The sequence below is a fragment of the Micromonas pusilla genome (assembly GCF_000151265.4).
Source record: "Micromonas pusilla CCMP1545 genomic scaffold MICPUCscaffold_10, whole genome shotgun sequence".
In the NCBI taxonomy this organism is placed as follows: domain Eukaryota; kingdom Viridiplantae; phylum Chlorophyta; class Mamiellophyceae; order Mamiellales; family Mamiellaceae; genus Micromonas; species Micromonas pusilla.
In genome coordinates this window covers 1,038,501-1,054,154 of record NW_003315891.1, presented here as the reverse complement: position 1 = coordinate 1,054,154, position 15,654 = coordinate 1,038,501, and the positions used below count along the sequence as shown (strand labels likewise).

General features: G+C 66.6%; 6 protein-coding genes across 6 annotated transcripts; 4 read left to right on the top strand and 2 right to left on the bottom strand.

The window, feature by feature from the left end:
• Nucleotides 1-610: 610 nt before the first annotated feature.
• On the top strand, nucleotides 611-2,247 carry MICPUCDRAFT_48330 (uncharacterized protein; the record flags this gene model as incomplete). Its single annotated transcript, XM_003061798.1, has 2 exons — nucleotides 611-1,201; nucleotides 1,354-2,247. The coding sequence occupies 2 exons, from the start codon at nucleotides 611-613 to the stop codon at nucleotides 2,101-2,103; spliced, it is 1,341 nt and encodes a 446-aa protein (XP_003061844.1). The 3' UTR covers nucleotides 2,104-2,247.
• A 59-nt stretch (nucleotides 2,248-2,306) lies between these two features.
• Nucleotides 2,307-4,938, top strand: MICPUCDRAFT_51450 (tubby-like protein). Its single transcript, XM_003061797.1, has 2 exons — nucleotides 2,307-4,480; nucleotides 4,670-4,938. Exons 1-2 carry the CDS (start codon nucleotides 2,975-2,977, stop codon nucleotides 4,835-4,837), a joined length of 1,674 nt encoding a protein of 557 aa, XP_003061843.1. The 5' UTR covers nucleotides 2,307-2,974; the 3' UTR covers nucleotides 4,838-4,938.
• An 831-nt stretch (nucleotides 4,939-5,769) lies between these two features.
• MICPUCDRAFT_28771 (ATP-binding cassette superfamily) lies at nucleotides 5,770-9,257 on the bottom strand. Its single transcript, XM_003061531.1, has 8 exons — nucleotides 8,960-9,257; nucleotides 8,322-8,755; nucleotides 7,880-8,092; nucleotides 7,500-7,692; nucleotides 7,214-7,294; nucleotides 6,802-7,114; nucleotides 6,193-6,642; nucleotides 5,770-6,011 (listed from the first exon to the last, which is right to left on the bottom strand). Exons 1-8 carry the CDS (start codon nucleotides 8,972-8,974, stop codon nucleotides 5,857-5,859), a joined length of 1,854 nt encoding a protein of 617 aa, XP_003061577.1. The 5' UTR covers nucleotides 8,975-9,257; the 3' UTR covers nucleotides 5,770-5,856.
• Nucleotides 9,258-10,907: 1,650 nt separating this feature from the next.
• MICPUCDRAFT_20140 (uncharacterized protein) lies at nucleotides 10,908-12,636 on the top strand (the record flags this gene model as incomplete). Its single annotated transcript, XM_003061796.1, has 2 exons — nucleotides 10,908-11,740; nucleotides 11,925-12,636. Coding segments are annotated over 2 exons (1,545 nt in total), but the record flags the coding sequence as incomplete, so codon positions are not given.
• Nucleotides 12,637-12,779: 143 nt separating this feature from the next.
• On the bottom strand, nucleotides 12,780-13,945 carry MICPUCDRAFT_20175 (uncharacterized protein; the record flags this gene model as incomplete). Its single annotated transcript, XM_003061530.1, has 3 exons — nucleotides 12,780-12,975; nucleotides 13,143-13,522; nucleotides 13,565-13,945. The coding sequence occupies 3 exons, from the start codon at nucleotides 13,943-13,945 to the stop codon at nucleotides 12,780-12,782; spliced, it is 957 nt and encodes a 318-aa protein (XP_003061576.1).
• Nucleotides 13,946-14,355: 410 nt separating this feature from the next.
• Nucleotides 14,356-15,510, top strand: MICPUCDRAFT_44740 (uncharacterized protein; the record flags this gene model as incomplete). Its single annotated transcript, XM_003061795.1, has 3 exons — nucleotides 14,356-14,393; nucleotides 14,586-15,003; nucleotides 15,133-15,510. 3 exons carry the CDS (start codon nucleotides 14,356-14,358, stop codon nucleotides 15,508-15,510), a joined length of 834 nt encoding a protein of 277 aa, XP_003061841.1.
• Nucleotides 15,511-15,654: the final 144 nt, after the last annotated feature.

Below are 15,654 nucleotides of genomic sequence, written 5' to 3'. Positions count from 1 at the left end.
CTGCCGAGGCGTTCGCGGCCGCGAGGAGAGACGACGTCCCGGAGCTGGAAGTCATCCTCAACCGCGGCGTCATGCCGCGCGTCACCGACGTCGAGGGCAACACGCTCCTCCACGCGGCGTGCTCCAGAGGCGCGCTGAGAGCGGCGAAGCTCGTCGTGCGATGGGCGGTGTACTCCGCGCATCCGCCCGACCGCGCGTTTCTGTCGCTTCGCTCCGCGAACGGTCGCACCGCGCTCGACGTGTGCCGCGACGGCGGACACGAGAGGATGGAGGCGCGTTCTGGTTACACTGGTCCCCATACGACCGCGTTCGCGTGGTGAACGCCGATCCTTAAGGACTTTTCCCGGCGCATCTCTCCGCCCATCCCTCGCTTTCAAGCCCCGCCCTCGGCGCCTTTCAACTCCATCTGACGCCTTTCAACTCCACCCCGACGTTCCCATAGGAGTGGCTCATCGCGCTCGGCGCGACGGGGAGTCGCGGCGGCGACGGCGCGGGCGCGCTGGACCGCGACGGAGGACGCGGGGGTCGCGCGCGGCCGCAGCATCCGTTTTCGCATCATCAGTTACCGCCCGCGGGGCCGTACGAGTACTCGTCGCCGTACGGCGGCGGGATGGGGATGGGGACGGGGATGGGGATGGGGACGGGGACGGGGATGGGGATGGGGATGGGGGCCGGCGGGTATCATCGCTCCCCGTCGACGCCGTACGGCGGGCAGGGCGTGTATCCGTACGCCGCGCCGGGGAGCGGCTGGGATCTCAATCCGCCCCGAGGTCCGGGGGGACCTGGCGGGATGTCGACGCCGTTCGACCTCGAGGACGCGATCGCGTACGCCCGCGGCGGCGGCGGCGGCGGGGATCGAACCGGCGGCGGCGCCGGCGATTACCTCATGGGCGCGCTCGAGACCGCGCTCGGCGCGGGCGCGGAGGCGGCCAGAGGCGGCGTCCAGAGTGAAGAGCGGCGGCGCGCGCAAGCCGTCGTGCGGCAAGTCGCGGAGGCGCTGGAAGACCGCGAGGAGATGGCGGACGAGCTCGACGAGGCGATCGCGCGCGCGGACGCCGCGGAGGCGCGCGCGGCCGCCGCGGAGGCGGCGGCGGCGGCGGCGACGAAGGAGGCGAGGGACAGCGTGAAGGAGCAGAGGGCGGAGGAGCAGGAGGCGGTGCTCAGCGCGTTGGGGCTCGCGGAGGAACGCGCGGTGCAGATGGTGCGCGACGAGCTCGCCACCGCGACCACGCGATCTTTCTTCTGCGTCGTCGACCTTTCCTTTCTTCTCGAAACTACTCGTCGTCTACTAACCGATCGCGTCCCTCCCTCCGATCCGCGTCGTAATCAATCGCCCGACTAATCGATCGCCAGGCTGCGGAGTGCGAGACGCTTCGCGAGGAAAAGGACGCCATCGCGAGCGCGCTCGAGTACGTCAACGAAGAGATGGAGACGATGCGCGCGAGGGAGGAGGCGACGATGCAGGAGTTTTACCGTAAAGGGTTCGCCGCGGGTCAGGCGCAGTACGAGGAGCTCGTGAAGACGCACGCGAGTCGAGGGCAGCTCGAGGCGCTCGGGTTGACGCCCACTGCGCCGGCGTCGGCGTCGGCGTCGGGAGGCGGCGCGACGACGCCGTCGTCGCCGATGGCGTCGCTGATGCCCACGCCGGAGCCGTTCGGGACGCCGGTGCTCACGGGTAACGGTTCCATGGCGGGGGTTACGATGACGACGGGGTCGCCGACGCTCGCGAGGATAAATACCCATACGAGAGCGGCGGCGGCGGAGGCGAAGGAAGACGAAACGTCGACCGTCGCGACCGTCCCACCGACCGGGAGTAGCCCCGAGGAGCGCGAGAATGGCGGCGGCGGCGGCGGCGGCGGCGAAGTCCTCCTCGAGGAATCGCGCGAGGTCGGTCGCGCGAGCGGCGGTCGCGGAGGCTATCCGGTCTCTTCGCCGAAGAAAAAACTGGCGGAGGACGCGGAAGCCGCGATCGAGACGGCGACGCTGTTCGAGACCGTGTCCTTGGAAGATGAAACGTCGACCGGCGCGGGCGGCGGCGGCGGGACGCCGAGGAGCGGGCGCGGGACGCCGAAGTCGTCGCTCTCGCGCCAAGCGTCGACGTGAACGCGGTCGACAGTTTGACAGACGACCGAAGGCAATAATGGCTTCGATTTGACCGTGGGCATTTTTTTGAAAGGAGCGTTTGAAAGGGCCTAGCTCGGGTCAAATGCATTATCCGTTTTTCCAAAAAAGCGAGAGGGACCAAATAAAAGAACGGCGCGCGCCCTTTCGCGATCGACGCACGCGTCCCTCACTGCGTCGTCGCGCGCGTCACCGCTCGAACGCACGCCGACGCGATGTCGCTCTTCCTCGACGACGACGCGTTCGACCCGCCATCTAACGGGTGCGTGAACCGAACGCGATTTCGCGCGTCCCGTCGCCGCCCCTCGCTCCGTCGGCGGTCGTCGCGCGCGCGCGGGCGTCGCGCTGACGATGACGCGACGCGACGGGGGAAAGATCGAACGAGAGCCAAAGGGCACCGTCGGTCGCGAAGCGTCGCCGGCGACGTCTCGCGCGCGTCGTCGCCCTCTCGCGCGCCCGATTCTGTGTTCGCGCGCGCGGGACGTCGCGCGCGCGGGACGTCGCGCGCGCGGGACGTCGCGCGCGCGGGGACGGGGACTGGGACGGGGACGGGGACGTCGCGCGCGCGGCGTCGCCGCCGCGTCCCGAAACCGTCATCAGCGTCGTCATCGGAAAAGAATAATAAAATAAAGCCGCGGCGCACACCCTCTGACCTCTCTCCTCCTCCTCCCGTCGTCCTCGTCCTCGTCCGTCCTCGCGCAGACGCCGCGCCGCCGCGCAGCAACCCCCCGGTCCTCCACCCCCGGGGAACGCGCCGTACGCGGGCCGAAGAAGCGCGCAGCCGCGCGCGCCCGCGGGCTCCGTCTACGCCCCCGGCGCGCGATCGACGACGACCGCGACCGCGGTCGGCCAGATGTCCGGACGTCAGCGCCCGGTCCGCCCGGTGTCGTCTCGCGGGCCGACGCCGAGCGCGGCGCCGCCGTCGCCGCACAGCGGCGGGTTCACGATGGGCGGCGCAACGCGGCCGTCGCCGCCGCCGGGCGGGCTCCGCGGCCGATCGTCCACCGGGATCGGCGCCGCGGGGCAGCGAACGTACACGAACACGCTCTTCGACGACGACGATACAGACGACCGCGGGAATGCGTTTTCCTCCGGGGACGTCCTCAGCGGCGGCGGCGGCTCCGCGGGCGATCAGCTCGCGGTGGCGCAGAAGATGCAGCAGCAGCGCCAGCTCGCCGCGCAGAAGCGACGGGAGCGGCAGATGCTGTCCGGGACCGTGGAGGCTAATAACGGCGCGGTGGGACGCGGGGCCCCCGCGCTCGCGCCCGGGTCGTTCCGGCCGCGGCCGCCGGGCGACGGCGCTCCGATCGGCGGCGGCGCGTACACGAAGCAAAACCCGCTGCTCGCGACGGCGTCGCCGCCGATGTCCCCCGGCGGACCCGGCGTGGGCGTGGGCGCGTCGCAGTTCGACCGCTCGTCGTCCATGTACGCGTCCACGAACCTCGACCACCCGGAGCCGCCCGCGGGGGTGTCGAGTTCGTGGGACGCGCGACGCGGCGTGCGCGAGCTGGAACGCGACCTCGAAGCCGCGGGTTTGGACGCGGAGTACGACCCGAACGAGGGGCGGCACCCCGCGGAGGTGGCCGCGGAGCGCGAGCGCGAGCGGAAGATGGCGGCGGCGCGGGCGACCGGGAGCGCGAAGGCGGTGCGGATCGCGGGACGGCCGGTCGCGGCGAGGGTCGACGTCGGCGACAGGCGCGCGTTTTTGCAAAATCCGGGGCCGAAGAACGGCGCGCCGGTGCAGTGCCACATCGTAAGGAAGCGCAAGAAGGGATGGATCCCCGGCACGAAAGGAAGCCACCCGGAGTATTACCTGTGGCTGGACGGCGCGAACGCCAAGGCGGGGAGCGCGGGCGAGGACGCCAAGTTTTTGCTCTGCGCGCGACGACGGAAGAAGAGCAAGACGAGCAACTACATCATCTCCCTCGACGAGGAGGACACCGCGCGAAACAGCGGCAATTATTTCGGCAAGGTGCGTTCAAACTTCGTCGGGACCGAATTTTGCGTGTACGACAAGGGCACCGCGCCCGGGAAGGCGGTCGGCGGCGACGGCGGCCTCGCGGCGTTGAACCCGCGAAGCGAGCTCGCGGTCATCAAGTACGAGACGAACGTGTTGGGGACGAAGGGCCCGAGGAAGATGTCCGGCGCGATTCCCGCCGTCGACGAAAACGGCCGTCGCGCCCAGTTTAACCCGATCGATAAGAACGGCACGGACGGCATGATGCGCAGCCTGAAGAACAAGGAACATCAGGACATGATCGTGTTGATGAATAAGTCGCCCAAGTGGAACGAGTCCATGGGCGCGTACTGCTTGAACTTCAACGGGCGAGTCACCGCGGCGAGCGTGAAGAATTTTCAGGTGCGTTCTATACCCCCATACGACCCCGTCGGCGTGGTGAACGCCGATCCTTAAGGACTTTTCTTCCGGGCGATTCTCCCCGCCCACACCTCGCTTTCAATCCCGACACACCGCGACGCCTTTCAACTCCGCTTCTGACGCCTTTCAACTCCACCCCGACGTCGCTTTGAATGATGGAACGACCCTCAGCTCTGCGACGTCAACGCCGGGGACGGGGAGGACGACGGGCCGACGATTTTGCAGTTTGGCAAGGTTGGGAAGGACGTGTTCACGATGGATTACGCGTACCCTATGAGCGCGCTGCAGGCGTTCGGGATTTGCATGACGTCGTTCGACAACAAGCTCGCGTGCGAGTGAAGCGACGAACGAACGCAAAGGTACTGTACACGTAGCTCATCTGGGGACAGCCTTGTAACAACTTTTAACAACTTGCTCCCACAGCAAGACTCGTAACAAGTCTCGACCAAATCTGAGAGACCGCTCTCGCCACTTCGCTCGCGCGCGGGCGGCGCATGCGCGGCGGGTTCAGCCGCGCGCGGCCGCCGCCGGACCTGGATCTCGACCCGGTCACGACCGTGGACGACGTCATCGCGCGCACGGGTGCGCGACCCCCCGCGCGCGTCCGTCGCCCGTCGCGCGCGCGCCCGTCGTCTTCCGTCCTCCATCCAGCCATCATCCTCTGACCGTCCCCGTCCCCGTCCCCGTCCCCGTCCCCGTCCCCGTCCCCGTCCCCGTCGTCCTCGCAGCGACGAGCGCGCTGTCCGTGCGCCCTTCGCTGATCCCCGGCGCGGGTAACGGTCTATTCACGACCGTTCCTTTGAAGAAAGGCGTCACGCTACAGAACTGCACGTACGGCGGCGACGTGCACACGTTCGTGGAAGCCAGGCGAGGCTCCGTCGACCGATCGAATCGATCTTCTTCCCTCTCTCGGTGCCTCTTCTCCTTCTTCGCCGATCTCGTCGTTCTCCATTCGTCGTCCCGCGAATAACTCTTCTCGTTCGCGACGTTTGACCGTGACAATCGGCGGCTGGAAAACAAAGACTACGCGATGGCGATGCACTTTAACGTCCACGTAGACGCGGCGAGGCACCTGGGATACCTTGCGAGGTACATAAACGACGACGTCGGCGGCGGCGACGACGGCGGCGGCGGAAATCGAAACGTCAAATTCGTAAAAGACGCGTCCGCGCGATCGGCGACGGTGCAGACGTTGCGGGACATCGCCGCGGGAGAGGAGCTGTACGCGGAGTACGGCGAGGGGTATTGGCGGCACCGCGGTACGACGAGCGGGGTAGGTTCAACAGTAAATAAATAACTTAGGCTCTAGCTAGAGAAATGTAACGACAACTTAGTAAGGCGGCGGCGCGACGTCGCGTTCACGTCTCGATCTCGGAAAACACCCCCACGTTCGTCTTCGCGTCTTCGCCCACTCTGCCGATCTCGATCTCCGCCTGCTGCGACGCCCACATGGACGCGTACATCCCCGCTTTCGTCCCCGTGCCTTTCCCTCGCATCAACTCCGCGTGCGAGCCTGAGGTCGGGGCGGAGTCGAAAGGCGTCAGGGGTGGAGTCGAAAGGCGTCGCGGCGTATCGGGATTGAAACCGAGGGATTGTGGGCGGAGAGTGACGAACGCCGGGAGAGAAAGTCCTTAAGGAATGAAGTTCACAACGCGAACGGGGTCGTATGGGGACCAGTGTGAGATGGGACGCGCCCGACTCGACGATTTTCCCGTTCTCCATCACCACGACGACGTCGCAGCTCCGAACCGTGCTCAGTCGATGCGCGACGAACACCGCGGTGCGTCCGCTCGCCACCTCCTGCAGGCTCTGCAGGATGCCAATCTCCGTCGCGGTGTCCAGCGCGGACGTCGCCTCGTCCGCGAGAAGAAGCCGCGGCTGCCGCAGAAACGCGCGCGCGATGGCGACGCGTTGCTTTTCCCCGCCGCTGAGCTTGACGCCTCTCTCGCCCACCATCGTGTCTAACCCGTCGGGCATCAGCGCGAGCGTGGCGTCCAGCCGCGCGCACGTCGCCGCCTCGAGCACCTCCTCGACGCTCGCGTCGGCGCGTCCGTACCGCAGGTTATGGAGCAGCGAGTCGTTGAACAGGACGGTGTCTTGCGGCACGACGGCGACCCTCGAGCGCAGCGACGACTGTTTCAACTCTGTGGTGAGGGGGTGGAGTTGAAAGGCGTCAGGGGTGGAGTTGAAAGGCGTCGCGGCGTGTCGGGATTGATGAAAGCGAGGGGTACGCGGAGAGAGACGCCGGGAGAGAAAGTCCTCAAGGATCGGCGTTCACCGCGCCGACGCGGTCGTACTGGGACCAGTGTGATATATGTAGAACGCGCCTCGGACGTCGACGCCGTCGACGCTGACGGAGCCGGCGGTGACGTCGTACATTCGGAGCAGGAGCCGCAGCAGCGTCGACTTGCCGCTGCCGCTCGGGCCGACGATGCCGACGGACTGTCCGGGCGCGATGTCCAGCGTGACATCGTTTACGACCATCCGGTTGGGCGAGTACCCGAAGGAGACGTTCTTCAGGGACACCGCCGCGCCCGCGGATACCGCGGATTCGGATTCGGATTCGGATCCGAATTCGGCGGCGGTCGCGCCGGTTGACGTTCCATCTTCCAGTCCCTCCCCCTTCGATTCCTTCTTCGTCTTCTTCGTCTTATTCTTCGCGTCGTGCGGCAGCGTCTTCGTGCCGTCCACGATCCCAGACTTGGTCGCCATCACCTCGAACATCGCCTCCATGTCCACGAGCGATTGCCGCAGCTCGCGGTAGAAGAAACCGAGAAACTGCAACGGCGCCCACAGCTGCAACAGCAAACCGTTCGCCATGACTGAGGGTCGTTCCATACGAGCGAATGTCGGGGTGGAGTTCAAAGGCGTCAGAAGCGGAGTTGAAAGGCGTCGAGGGCGTGGATTGAAAGCGAGGGGTGATGGGCGGAGAGAAATGCACGCCGGGAAGTAAAGTCCTTAAGGATCGGCGTTCACCACGCCGACGCGGTCGTATGGGAACCAGTGTGAGATAGAACGCGCCCAAGTCCCCGACCCGCCCCGAGATCGGCCCGACGTACTCCAACCCGCCTCGCCCCACGCCCAACGCCGCGCACGTCAGCACGCCGGTCATCCCGATCGCGAGGATGACCGCCTGCCCCGCGTTCAGCGCGGACGACGCGCGCTCCGAACCCAACGCGGCTTCGTGATACGACCTGAGGGTCGTTCCATACGAAGCGAAGTCGGGGTGGAGTTCAAAGGCGTCAGGTGGAGTTGAAAGGCGTCGAGGGCGGGGATTGAAAGCGAGGGACCCTGGGCGGAGAGAGACGCCGGGAAAAGTCCTTAAGGATCGGCGTTCACCACGCGAACGCGGTCGTATGGGGACCAGTGTATAGAACGCACCGCAGTAATCCGTCGTATTGCCCGCTCTCGAGCTTGACGTTTCCGAACACGCTGACGGTCTCGTAGTTGAGTAGCGCGTCCACGGCTTTGCCCGTGGTGACGCCGTCCATCTCGTTGGCGATTTTACGTAACTCCGCGCTCACGCCCGTCATGCGCACGGTCCACCCGACGTAGAGGATAAACGTGGACAGCACCGCGGCGACGACGTGCCAACTGGGCGACGACGGTGAGCAGGGTCCGCGCGAAGCGAAGCGACGACGTCGGGGCGGAGTTGAAAGGCGTCAGATGTGGTGGAGTTGAAATGCGTCGCGGCGCGTCGGGATCGAAAGCAGCGAGGGGTGGACGGAGAGAAACGAACGAACGCCGGGAGGGAACGTCCTTAAGGAACGGCGTTCACCACGCGAACGGGGTCGTATGGGGACCAGTGTAAACATGGACGCGCCTGAACGCTTTCCAGAGCAGCGCGCACACCAAAACCAACTCCATCGCGGTGGGCAGAAACGTAAACACGACCGCTCGGAACACCATCGTGATCGACCGCGTCCCGCGATCGATTATACGCTGCAGCGCGCCCGTCCGCCGATCGAGGTGGAAGCTCAAATCGAGGTTAAGGACGTGGTTGAACACGTGCAACGCGACGCGGCGACCCGCCGCCTGCGCCACCGGCGTGAACGCGACGGACCGAAGCTCCGTGGCGAGACCGCTGATCGCCTTGAACGCGCCGCTCGCGATCAGAGCGTACGCCGCCGCGGTTAACGACGCGGTCACCGCGTCGGGGAGCGCGCCGAGCGACGCGGCGGGCGTCGCGTGGACCGCCGCGGTCGTGAGGTGATCGACGGCGAGCTTGAAGCAGATCGGGACGGCGAGGCCGGTGGACTGAAGGTAATTGTCCATACGAAGCGAACGTCGGGGTGGGGTTCAAAGGCGTCAGATGGAGTTGAAAGGCAGGCGTCGAGGTGTGTCGGGATTGAAAGCGAGGGGTGAGAGGAGAGAAACGAACGCCGGGAAGTAAAGTCCTTAAGGATCGGCGTTCACCACGCCGACGCGGTCGTATGGGGACCAGTGTGAGATGGGACGCGCCTTCTGAATCATCATGAACGCGACCGCGACCGCGAGCCGCGCCGCGGTGCCGCGCTGCGCGACGGAGACGCGGTAGAGGTACGGGAGGACGTCTTTCAAGCTCGCCGTCGTCGGCGGCGCGAGGAAGATCTCGTCGTCCGCGCCGCCGTCCTCGCCGGCGGCGTCGTTAAAGTACGACGTCGGCAGCGACGACGCGTCGTGCGGCGACGCCCACGCGCTGCTCGACGTCGACGCCGACGCCGACGCCGCGGGCGCCGCGGACGCCGCGCCGTCGCCGTCGCCGGGCCGACCCGCCGCCGCGGCCGCGGCGGCGGTCGCGATGGACGTGCGGCGGCGGTGGCTCGAGGACGAGGAGGACCACGTCGCGGTCCGTTCGGCGGCGGCGACGACGACGCTTCCGACGCCGACGACGACGCGACGACGTGGCGGAGTCGTCGACGCTATCGGAAATCGCGAACGATGATGACTCCGACTCCGACTCCGACGCGACCGCGCGACGACGACGACGCGCGAGGGGGGGGGCGAGACGCGATGCGCCGCGGTCGGCGTCGGCATCGCGCTCGCCGTTCCCCCGCGCGCGACGTCTCGCGCGTCGTCGTCGCGTCGTCGTGTTCGCGCGCGCTTCCGTTGTGGAAGTCGTCGCAGCGCGCGTCGCGTTGGCGGGCTTCGTGATCTCGACATCTCGTCTGCGCGAGTCGATAGAATAATGGCGCGCTCATGTCATTCCTCGACGCGTCACGGCACACGGCGCGGACGGACGCGGGGGGAGTTTTTCGATCGCGCGGACGCGCTCGAGAGCTCGCAGACGCGCGCGGGAGAAGCGCCGGTGCGTCCTCGAGTCCCCCGCCCTCGTCGCCCTCGCGCCTCGGACGACGACAGGACGGATGCTTCGTCGCGTTTCTTCCGCTCGCGAAGAATTGACATGTGCCCACCCATCCTCGGAAGCCCCGCCGCGACGTCCGTCGCGCACCCCTCGCCGCGTCCATCCTCCTCGCCGCCGCGCGCGCGCTGTGCTATTTATTCACGTATTTATTCGCGTCGTCCTCGTCCACGCTCGTCGACAGGCCGCGGTCGCGCCGCGAGATCCGACGCGGCTGGCGCCGTCGCGTCGCGCGCGTCGACTTAATTTATTCTCTCGAGGCCGGCCACCGCGTCGATCGCTCGCCGGTCGTCTTCGTCATGCGCGCGGCGCTCGCGGCGTTGGGCCCGCTCGCGACGCGCGGCTTCCCCGCCGCGCGCGCGCGCGGCCACTCGCACCGCGCGCTCCTGACCGCGACGACGCGCCGCGCGCCCCCGAACGCAGGCGCGTCGTCGTCGTCGTTCGCTCGTCTTCGCCGTCTACATCTTCTCTCTCGCGCGTCGACGATGACTCGCCGCGAGCGCGCGTCGGCGGCGACGACGAACGCACGCAGAAACAACTCGCAGAAGACGCACGTCTCGAGCCTGTCCGACCCGCTCCCGGAGCGCGTCCCGGCGTGGAGCGACCGACCGACGGATCGGGACGCGCTTCGAGAGCACTTCAGGCGCGTTCCGTTCGTTCTCCTTATTACGCCGGTACCCGCGCGACCGCGTCCGCGCGGTTCACGCCGTTCCTCGAGGACGGACTTTTCCCGGCGTGCGTTGCGTTCGTTTCTCTCCGCCCACAATCCCTCGGTGGTTTCAATCCCGACGCGCCGCGATGCCTTTCGACTCCTTCAACTGACGCCTTTCAACGCCATCCATCCCGACGTCGGTTCGCGCGGACCCTCGACCCTCAGGTGCGTTCTATACACTGGTTCCCATACGACCGCGCTGGCGTGGTGAACGCCGTTCCTTAAGGACTTTCGCCGGCGTGTCTCTCCGCCCAGGGTCCCTCACTTTCGATCCCCGCCCTCGATGCCTTTCAACTCCAACTGACGCCTTTCAACTCCACCCCGACGTTCGCTCGTATGGACCCTTGACCCTCAGCGTGAATCCCGCGTCGCGCGTCTTCTGCAACCGGTCGCTGAACATGGCGAACATCGCCGCGGTCGGGTTCGACATGGACTACACCCTCGCGATGTACAAGCCGGAGACGTTTGAGGTCTTGGCGTACGAGAGCGCGTGCAAGAAACTCGTGGAGGTGTACGGATACCCCGAGGAGATAACCGCGTTTAGGTACGATCACGCGTACATGGTGCGAGGTTTGGTCGTTGACAAGAAGCGAGGGAACATCCTGAAGATGGACCGGCACAAGTACGTCAAGGTGGCGCACCACGGGTTCCAGGAGCTCGACGCGGACACGCGGCTGAAGACGTACTGCGACACCGCGAAGGTGGATCAGTTCGACGGCGGGAATTACGCCAACGTGGACACGCTGTTCGCGCTCGGGGAGACCTATTTGTTTTGCCAGCTCGTCGAATTACGCGACGCGATGAAAGAAACGGACCCGTCGCATCCGTTTACGGCGAAGGCGTTCGACGAGATCTACGACGAGATCCGCGCGAGCGTGGACTTGTGTCACAGGGACGGGACGCTGAAGCGCGCGGTCGCGAACGACCCGGCGGCGTTCATTCACGCCGACGACGCGCTCGTGCCCATGCTCCAGTCGCTGAAAGCCTCCGGGAAAAAAGTTTTCCTGCTCACGAACTCGCTGTGGGACTTCACGAACGTCGTGATGAACTACCTGTGCACCGGGACGGTCGGCGAGGACAAGAGCGCGGAGTGGCTGGACTTGTTCGACGTCGTCGTCACCGGGAGCTGCAAGCCGGGTTTTTTCGAGAACGAACGCGCCGCCATCTTCGAAGTCGATCGCGTCACGAGGTGCGCTTCCTTCTGCGCCGCGCTGGTCCCCAGGGTTCCGCGTGGTGAACGCCGTTCCTTAAGGACTTTTCCCGCCGCCCGCTCCGTCTCTCTCGTCTGTGCCACACGCGATTCGCGTCCACGTCATCACGCCACTGACCAATCACGTCCATTCCTCCCGACTCCCCCGCCAATCATATCGCAGCGTTTTAAAAAACACGGACGACGGCGCGCCGATGCTGCCCATCGGCGCCTCCGCGGCGGCCGTCGCCGCGGACGACTCCCTTCGCGAGCTCAGGAAAGGCTTAGAGAAGCAGCACAAGACGTTTCAGGGCGGGTCGTACCGGCATCTGCACGCGATGTTGGGAATAACGGTCGGGAACCAGGTGTTATACGTCGGAGATCACATCTACGGGGACATCTTACGGAGTAAAAAAACGCTCGGGTGGAGGACGATGCTCGTCGTCCCGGAGCTCGCGCACGAGATGCGATGCTTACAAAAGAGCGACGCGCGAAACGAGTACGCGAAGATAAAGGAGTTAAGACGGCGGCGCGACGACCTCGCGGACGCGCTGCAGCTCGCGGAGGATGCCGCGCGGCACGGGAAAAACGCGACGTTCGCCCGATCGGAGTATATAACCGACGCGGAAATCGCGGCGTTGGAAAAAGAGTCCGACGCCGCGAGGGACGCGCACCGCGACGCGGTGCGCGCGCTGCACGCGGGGTTCCACCCGGTCTGGGGGCAGCTCATGAAAGCCGGGAACCAAAACTCGCGGTTCGCGCATCAGCTCGAGCGGTACGCGTGTCTGTACACGTCGCACTGTCGCAATCTGGTCGCGTATTCGCCGATGAAGAGTTACCGCGGGCTGTCCGACGCCATGCCGCACGACCTCGGCGGCGACGAAGAGGACATGTGATGACGTGTCCTCTCGCCATGATTCGATGATCGAATCGATGAAGCGAGCGTCGCGCGTGTACAATATAATACCCCAACCGCGCGCGCACGCGTTTGTACCAACAAAAGCTAATAATAAAGATGCCGATCGACCGCCCCTCCTTATCACGCCGCCATCGCGTCGTCCGCGTCGTCGTCGTCGTCGTCGCCCTTCGCCGCCTGAACCGCCGCATCCGCCTCCGCCTTCGCGTGCGCCTCGTCCAACGCCGCGATGAGCTGCTTCCCACACTCGCACGCCGTCCGCGTCATCGCGCACATCGCGTTCAGATCGATCCCGCCGCCGCCGCGTTTCCCGACGCTCCTATGGGTCAGTTTCAAAGGCGTCAGACTTGGGAGTTGAAAGGCATCGCGGGCGGGGATTGAAAGCGAGGGGTGGGCGGAGAGAGACGACGGCAAAAGTCCTTAAGGATCGGCGTTCACCACGCCGACGCGGTCGTATGGGGACCAGTGTGAATCATATGAACGCACCTAACCTTCCCCGTCGCGTCCACGCCGACGCACAACCGCGGATCGCGCATGCTCTCCTCGTCCTTCGTGGCGTCGACGATGGAGTGCTTCCCGACGCGCGTCAGCGTCACGATGACCGGCACGCCGCTGACGTCTAGACGCGAGCACTCCTCCGGGTCGTCGTCGAGCTCGAGCTCCGCGGGGTCGTCCGGATTGGGCCCCGCGACGGCGGTGACCTTTGGAATCTTCGCGTCGAAGAGCGCCGCGCGCGTCGCCATCGACAGCGCGTCCAACACGTTCCCGTCGTCCGCGAGCACGAGCCCGTCCACCTGCAAGATCCAGCAGCTCTTCCCCCTCTGAATCCCCAGCGCGGACATGTCCAGCGCGCACCCCTCGCCGTGCTTCGCCGTCCGCGCGGTGACGTTGCGCTCCCCCGCGGCGACCGCGGAGAGCGACGCGGACGACCCCGCGGTCGCGCCGAGGAGCGAACGCTCCAGCGCGCGGCTCAGCTCCGTCGCGCGCGCCTCGCCGCCGCGGCCTCCGTACGCGGTGTCGGACGCGGACGAGAGCTCGACCGCGCAACGCAGCCGGCCGTCGCCGGGGTGCTCCGCGGACGGCGCGCCGATGTCCGCCTTGACGGTGACGATGACGTCCGTGCTCCACGCGTCGAGGCCCAGTCGCGCGCGCGCGGATCCGGTCGCCTGAGGGATGACGCCGAGATCGAGCGTCAGCTCGCGGTAGTCCTCGCGCGTGCGGCCGTCGTTGCGCATGTTCTGGTCGATGCCATCGCGCACGTAATCGATCTCCGCGCGCGAGAGCGGCATCGCGCGGCGCGAGGCGCGAGTGATGATGATCAAGTTCTCGAGCCGCGACTGCTGTGAGTGAGCAGGTCCAGACTACCAGAAAAAAAGTTCCGTTGCCGCGCCGCGGCCACTCCTCCGCGCGCTCGGCACGCACGGGCTGTCAGACCGTTCGCCGTCCTCGCGTCTTCGCGCGTCGCCGCCGCCGTCGCCGCCGCCGCCGCCGCCGCCAGCCCGCCCGAGAGCCCCGCCTCCTTCGCGTCCCGGCGGATCCGCGCGGACGTCGTCTGGTCGGATCTCGCCAGCAGCCGAGCCTCGCATCGAGCGGCCGAGAACGACTCGCGAAGAGAAGACGCCGCGCGCGAACCGCGAACTGAACGATGATGAGCTCGATGATGGGCGCGCCGTCCAACTACGTCTCGATCGGCGTCGGCATGGGCGTGAAGGACCGCACGAAAGAGTTCGCCGCCGCGTGCGAGCGCGCGGCGAAGACGCTCGCGGCCGCCGGCGGCCCGGGCGGGCCCGGAGGCGCGGGATCGACGACGCCCCGGGATGGAGGATCGACGGGGGCCGACGGATACGATCCCTCGACGTCCGCGCCGCTGCTCGGAATGCATTCCGCGAACTCCTCGCACGTTCGCGACCCGATCGTCGACGGCGCGAGATCGCGGACGGGCGCGAACAGCGAGTTCGCGAAGATGGCGTCGCGCGTCGGGCACGGTATCCACGGCACGAGCGAAAAACTCGAACGACTCGCGCAGCTGGCGAAGCGAACCGGCGCGTTCGACGACCCGTCGAGGGAGATCGCGGAGCTCTCCGCGGTCATCAAGCAGGACATCACCGCGCTGAACACCGCGATCGCGGAGCTGCAGACGCGCGCGGCGACGCAGAGGGAAGACGGCGCGGCGTCGAGGCAGAGCGCGGCGCACGCGGGCACCATCGTGGACACGTTGAAGGGCCGTTTGATGGGCGCCACGAAGAGCTTCAAGGAGACGCTCACGGAGCGCGCGGAGAGCGTGAAGCAGCAGCAGGCGCGCCGCGCGATGTTCGACGGCGGCGGAGCGGGAGGGCAGAGAGAGAGGGTCGTGAACCCGTTCGCGCGCGCGGACGCCGACGGCGGGAACTTTCCGCGAATGGACGACATGAACGCGGCGCTGGGGATCCCGTCGTCGTCGTCCAAATCGTCGTCGTCCGGAGGAGGGAACCTGCAGAGCAGCGGCGCGGGCGGGCTCCCGACGTACAGCGCGGGGTCGTCGTCGTACGGGATGTACGGCGACGAGAGCCAGCAGATGCTCATGCACTCGTCGAGCCGGCAACAAGACTCGAGGACCGAGGCGCTGCAAAACGTGGAGCGGACCATCACCGAGCTCGGCGGGATCTTTCAACAGCTCGCGACGATGGTCGCGGAGCAGGGCGAGATGGCGGTTCGGATCGACGAGAACGTGGACGACGCGGTGATGAACGTGGACAGCGCGCAGACGCAGCTGCTGAAGTATCTGAATCGGATCAGCAGCAACCGGTGGTTGATCATGAAGATTTTCGGCGTGTTGATTTTTTTCCTCACGTTTTTCGTCGTGTTCATCGCGTGACGACGAGAGCGGGCGGGGGAGGCCAGGGGGAAACGCACTGGTGTGGTGGTGCGTTTTCGTTCTTCGCGCGATATAGCTAGCGAGCGGGGTTTGGTCGAAACGAGAGATGAGACCCGTAGTTTATTACTTTATTAGACCAAGTTG

Bases quoted from the DNA above. Each gene is read 5' to 3' on its own strand.
- MICPUCDRAFT_51450 (XM_003061797.1), top strand. From the start codon at position 2,975: ATGTCCGGACGTCAGCGCCCGGTCCGCCCGGTGTCGTCTCGCGGGCCG. The intron at 4,481-4,669 runs GTGCGTTCTATA...AACGACCCTCAG, and splicing joins CGAGCGTGAAGAATTTTCAG to CTCTGCGACGTCAACGCCGG.
- MICPUCDRAFT_28771 (XM_003061531.1), bottom strand. The intron at 8,093-8,321 runs GCGCGTCCATGT...GTCGTCGCCCAG, and splicing joins CTGCTCTGGAAAGCGTTCAG to TTGGCACGTCGTCGCCGCGG. The intron at 7,295-7,499 runs GTTCCCATACGA...TTGCTGTTGCAG, and splicing joins GCGCGTTCTATCTCACACTG to CTGTGGGCGCCGTTGCAGTT.